Source organism: Convolutriloba macropyga, chromosome 12, assembly GCF_964194025.1.
Source record: "Convolutriloba macropyga chromosome 12, txConMacr16.3, whole genome shotgun sequence".
Classification (NCBI taxonomy): domain Eukaryota; kingdom Metazoa; phylum Xenacoelomorpha; order Acoela; family Convolutidae; genus Convolutriloba; species Convolutriloba macropyga.
The window spans coordinates 3,053,459-3,059,458 of NC_134479.1; the positions used below are offsets into that span (position 1 = coordinate 3,053,459).

General features: G+C 36.2%; 1 protein-coding gene across 1 annotated transcript in view; it reads left to right on the plus strand.

The window, feature by feature from the left end:
• LOC142350949 (sphingosine-1-phosphate lyase-like) overlaps positions 1-6,000 on the plus strand; it is a 63,845-nt gene that overhangs the window by 36,074 nt on the left and 21,771 nt on the right. Inside the window, 3 exon segments of the mRNA XM_075402976.1 lie at positions 122-268; positions 5,339-5,379; positions 5,382-5,458. Coding sequence (XP_075259091.1) covers positions 122-268; positions 5,339-5,379; positions 5,382-5,458 — 265 coding nt within the window.

Sequence of the window (6,000 nt, forward strand, 5' to 3'; positions counted from 1 at the left end):
AGTTCTCGGCTAGGCAATCGACCTTTAAGGTGCGCGTTTTTGTAAAAAAAATTACTTGTTTTTGTAAAAAAAAATTACTTTCCGCATATTTATTGCGACTGAATTTTTTTTTTATTTTTAGCATTTCTGAGATCAGTGGATTGAGAGTGATGGGAGATCCTAAGGTATGTGTGGTATCGTGGACATCTGACGATTTCGATATCTGGAGACAATTCGAGCTCCTCACCAAGAGAGAGTGGTTCCTCGGAACAACCCAGTTCCCTGGAGGGTCAGTCATGTTTCCTTTGTTTGAAGCAATAAATTAGGAAAACGACTCTTAAAAGTATCAGTTGATTATGTTGGGCAAAGGTTAGCCCAGTCGTAACGAGCCAAAAGGAACAATTAAGCCAGCAGGTTTCGCACAACCAACACTGGTGTCAGTGAAACCAGCTTGGTTCTCTGACAGTTGAAATTATTGGATCTCTATAAAACTACGGCCCCAAGGGCCTTTAATGCCCCCACTTAAATTGTGTACCGTCATATTGATATGTAAAGAATAGCACGCTGTGGCTTAAAAATTGTATGCCCACTAAGCGGGGGGGGGGGGGGCAGAATAGATCCTCAAAATTAATTGAAGGCGGACCACCCATACAAGATGGATGAATCCAAAAGCTCAAATACTTGCTTTTAGTTAATTTTAACTCCATGCTTGACATATTTGATGTATCAAAGATGTTTAACAGAGTTAAATAAGTTTCCGACGAACTTTCTAGAAACGAAATAGTACCCAGGTCTAGACCTCGACTCATGAAAAGACAATGCTCGACCAAAATGTGCCATGAAAAGACCATACTGGACTCATTTGAGCTATGAAAAGACTTTAGCTGGACTTTAAGAGATTCTGGAATTTAGCTTGACTCAAATTTTTCGCAAAAGACTTTAGCTGGACCCAAAATTTTACAAAAGACTTTAGCTCGACCCAAAGTTTGTGCTGGACTTAAGCTCGACTCAATGTTTGCAAACAAAGTCGAGTTAAAGTCTTTTCATGGGTCCATCATTAGTCTTTTCATGAGTCTGCTTTTCAGCCATTAACGTTTTACCTGCAATATTGCGTATAACGTAGTCAGCATATATGATCCTGCACCTTTTACGATTAAAAAAAAACCACAAATACCTCAAAAACCTGCATTATTTTTCTTAAAAAGACAGCTCATAATATTGGGAAGGAAAACAAACTGAATAACGCCGAAATTTTTTCATGGCTAATGGGACTAGGACCAATACTCTTAAGCTAGCTGGTTGCATAGAATCAAGTAATGTGGTAATATACTCGATCTGCAATAACTCTTTATCTTAAGATTTGACAAAATTCTTAAGTCTTTTGGCAGATTTCCAACTGATTCTTAAGTTGGACTGCTTTGGTGCAAAACTATCGAGTCTTGATCCAGTTCTGCTTCTGTATGTACAGAAGCAGGAAAAAAATTAACAAATTTTGAATTTTAAAAAAAAACAGACTTATGAAAAGACTAATGGCGGACCCATGAAAAGACCTTAACTCGACTTTGCTGGTTATTAAAAGACTAATGCTGGACCCATGAAAAGACCTTAGCTGGACTTTCTTCGTTATGAAAAGACTTTAGCTCGACCCATGAAAAGATATTAGCTCGACTTTAACTAGGAACCTCGACCGTGTAATTATAGTCAATATTGGCCCCCCCTACTAGACTTTTAAAGTCTTTTCATAAGTCGAGGTCTAGGCCTGGGTAGTTTTCGTTTGTAATCATTTTTTAATCTATAAAATGTAAATTCAAATTTTCATAACCATAACAAAAAGTTTGGTGAAAAATTTTTCAATTTAAGAGTTACTTTATAAACATATAAATATATTGGTCCTTACATTACAAGTAGAAATAACTTCTAAAGCCTTGTACTTGTTTATCTGTTGTAACACGTTCATGTAATTTGATCTTTTCTCTAATGAATTTCAACTTGAATTTCCCGGGTTGACCTTTCTTGGCAACCATATCCAAGAACCATATATGGTCCCATACAGGCCATACAAAATTTTCTCATATGATCTTGCTATGGTTGCCAAGATCTCCATATATGATTCTTATATGGCATCCAAGAATTCAATATGATGATTTATGCGTTCTTTCAACGCCCATAAAAAGCTTATGCAGCAGTTCCAGCTTTAGACGCTTTACACGACTTATGGCATATTGGTACCATATATGGTTCTTACATGGTCCATATATGGTTCTTATATGGTCCATATATGGTTTTTATATGGTCTATATATGGTTCTTATATGGTCCATATATGGTTCTTAAATGTTTCTTACATGGTACCGGCATGTTTCTTACATGGTTATTACATTGTCCACTCAACGTCATTACATGTTGAGAAATTCCTGATTACTGAACCGTCATTTGGGTGATCCGTCATTTACTGATCCGTGACTTCATTTAGACTGAAACAAATCTTTCTAGAAAAAAATGGACAGTTGAGCAATTTTCTCTCATCTCATATTTTCCCAAAAAATTTGAACTCCGCTATTTTGGATACTTGCCTGCTTTCTTTATATTCCTTAATTAACTAAAAAAATTTGAGAGGAGAAGTTTCTTTAATGAACTGCTCTTTAGATAAAACTTTATCTCTTATTTGCAAATTCTTTGCGCTATCAGATTTTTTATACATATGGCAAACCTCAATACCCCAATTGATTTGCCTATTTATTCTCTGGAACGGTGAAGCTGACAAAGGTTGCAGAAAAATTGCACTAAATTGAAATATGTTAGGACTAGTGATTTAAAATGTACAATTCTTGCTTTTAACGGTTTTATGTGTCTTACTAAGTGTATCGATCTAATAGCAGTTGTTGTTTCTGTCAACATTTATTAAGCTCTGCGTTGAATTTCAATTTGTTTTTAATCATTGAGCTCAGATAACCTCAGGTTTTATGATATTACCCTTATAAATAATTTGCTCAATATGTTGTTGATCTTTATGGGAAAAAAACAATTACTGCTGTTCTATATCGGTTCAATGTTAACATATTTTTTTCATGTAATTATATGTTTTCTGAACATTTCTGCCGATTTCCTCTAAAAGTTTTCTATTTGTTTGGGAGTGAGATGTAAAACTTGTGTTATCATCTGCAAACTGTAAAACTTCTTGGCGTGTCATATTTTTCGAGAAATCGTAAACTTGCAGTATAAAAATCATGGGCCAAAGGACTTCCTTGAGGGACTCATCATCGATTTAGTTAATAAAATGACAGTGTCAGTCGACGAATTTTTTTAGAAAACCGGATTGATTTTTGTTAATTCTCATATGCTGTTATACATGTTCTAATAATTGCTGGAGTAACAGCTTTTCAAATAACCAAGCACGATTTGGTGTCACTGAAATTGGTCTGTAGCTCTCTGATTCAAACGGATTGGAGTTTGATTCAGAGAACTACAGACCAATTTTACAATTTGGAGTTAATTATGCTTTTCTGAGGACATCTGTAAAAACATTGCTCGAAGTACATTTGTTTATTGCAAACTGTCAGTGTTTTCCAATAGATATTTTAGAGCATTTGAAAGATCAAGGGTGTAGAAATCCAGGACCAGAAACTTTCTTCTCCAGTAGTTGGTCAATAACCTCATATAATTCTTTTCTCGTTATGAATCTAATTGAAAATTTTTTTTTCTTATCAAAAAATAGGTAGCCCCTTAATTTTTTTCACTACATCGTATACACCTAATCTCGAACAACATTCATTATTGCGTGAGCAAATTGTTTTTAGCTTTTAAAATAATATTATTATACAGAAATTGGAAAAGTTTGTCGTTTTCACTTCAAGTTGGTGTTTTCTCTTCATGAATTTCCATTTTTGCTTTGAATCAGGAAGAATCTCGAACATTGGTTTTGTTTACTCACTAATTCATTTTCTCAATTGTTGATTCATGGCATATCTGATTATTTTTTTGTAGTATAAGCAGAAACATGTACTTTCTCCTTCCAAATGTTAGAGAATCGATGTTTTTTTGTTAATAATTTTCAGTAACTTTTCAGATAGCTACTTCTTTTCCTTCGATTTTTTTTCCTTCAATTTTTGTAAAAGCTAATTTGTGCAATACAATTTCGAACAACTCGGAAGACAGTTAAAATTTGGAATCTGCATCGTTTTGTTGTGACATTTGTGTGTAATCTGGTGATGCTATTATTTTATTTCAGTTCTTGGGGTAAATCTGTAAAATAATTGATCTATACTTCTCTCATCATCCAGTTCCACAGACGATAAAACAGATGTGAAAAATGATCATTTTCAGTTATTTGCTCCAACACTATTGTATGAAAAATCTGATTTTTGGTTGTTAAACGGTGATCAATTAGACTTTCCTTGTTTCCATTTGTCCAAGTTGCTTGACATATATTTAGGATGTCTAACCAATTATTAGAAGCAGAACGTGTTAAAAGGTGTTTTTTTGCTGTAAGTAAAATAAATTGTAGTCTAACAGACAATAAAATGTTGATTGTTAGTGAACATGCTCCTGAGATTTGTGACATCAATTCATCAAGGAAAAATTCTCCCCTGTTCTCATTAGAACAACGAGAAACTTTTTAGCAGCTTTTCTTTAAATAGTTCTTGTACTTCAACCACAACAATCGAAAAAACTCTATTAAAATGATTTTGTATCGCTCCTGATATTATACTTGAAATTATTTGGCATCCATATTCCTACTCCACCAACCCGCGACAATTGTATCAACTGGATAGACTTTGAGGTATGAAACAATTCTCATTGCTTAAAAAAATGGTGGTATATCTTGTTGATTGTTTATTCAAGATTCGGTAACTATCCTTCACGTTTTTTTCGTGTTGCTGTAAAAAACTTGATATTTCCTCGTGTTTGTTATTGCATATTTATATTTTAAAAAAATAGGATACGAACTTAAGGCAGGCAATTAATTTTCGTAACTTTCGATTTTTTTGGATATTCCCAAAATCGGCCCTGGACCTCATTTGTCGTCACCACAAAGTAAAATACGATAACATATAATTAGTAACGGGTATATAAAATTCAAGGACCAAAACCCTGCGCATATATTTTGAACTATGAGACGCTTTTTAAAAATCAAATTGCTGTAATTGAAGTCTTCGTGACTTTTCAGAAAACATTTGAACATTTTGTTTTCTCCAAAAAATATTAGGTTACTATACCTAATAAGCTGTTTTACACTACTACTAGTTTTTGCCATAAGAAATATAAGAAGTTGTCGAATACTCATGCTTCTCTGATTCGTAACTATCTGGATTCTAGCGATACGTGCAAATTTTTGTGAAATGTTGACATTCATTTGGTAGGATTCATTTGACAGTGACAATGAAGCACGTGAGTGAGGAGTGGGTGAGGACTTCCTGAATGACGTGAGAGAGACTGCGGCAGAGTGTATGCTCTCACCACATGAGAAGGCACACGGACAGGTAATGAAAAGAAGCTACCTCTCAATCTTACAAAATAAAAGAAAACAACTTTCTCTCTCGCTCTCTCTCTCTCTCTCTCTCTCTCTCTCTCTCTCTGTCTCCCTCTCCCTCTCCCTCTCCCTCTCCCTCTCCCTCTCCGTCTCCCTCTCCCTCTCCCTCTCCCTCTCCCTCTCCTCTCTCTCCCCTCTCTCTCTCTCTCTCTCTCCTCTCTCTCCTCTCCCTCTCCCTCTCCCTCTCCCTCTCCCTCTCCCTCTCCCTCTCCCTCTCTCTCTCTCTCTCTCTCTCTCTCTCTTCTCTCCCTCTCCCTCTCCATCTCTCTCTCTCTCTCTCCCTCTCCCTCTCCCTCTCCCTCTCCCTCTCCCTCTCCCTCTCCCTCTCTCTCTCTCTCTCTCTCTCTCTCTCTCTCTCCCCCTCTCCCTCTCCCTCTCCCTCTCCCTCTCCCTCTCCCTCTCCCTCTCCCTCTCTCTCTCTCTCTCTCTCTCTTTCTCTCTCTCTCTCCCTCTCCCTCTCCCTCTCCCTCTCCGTCTCCCTCTCACTCTCCC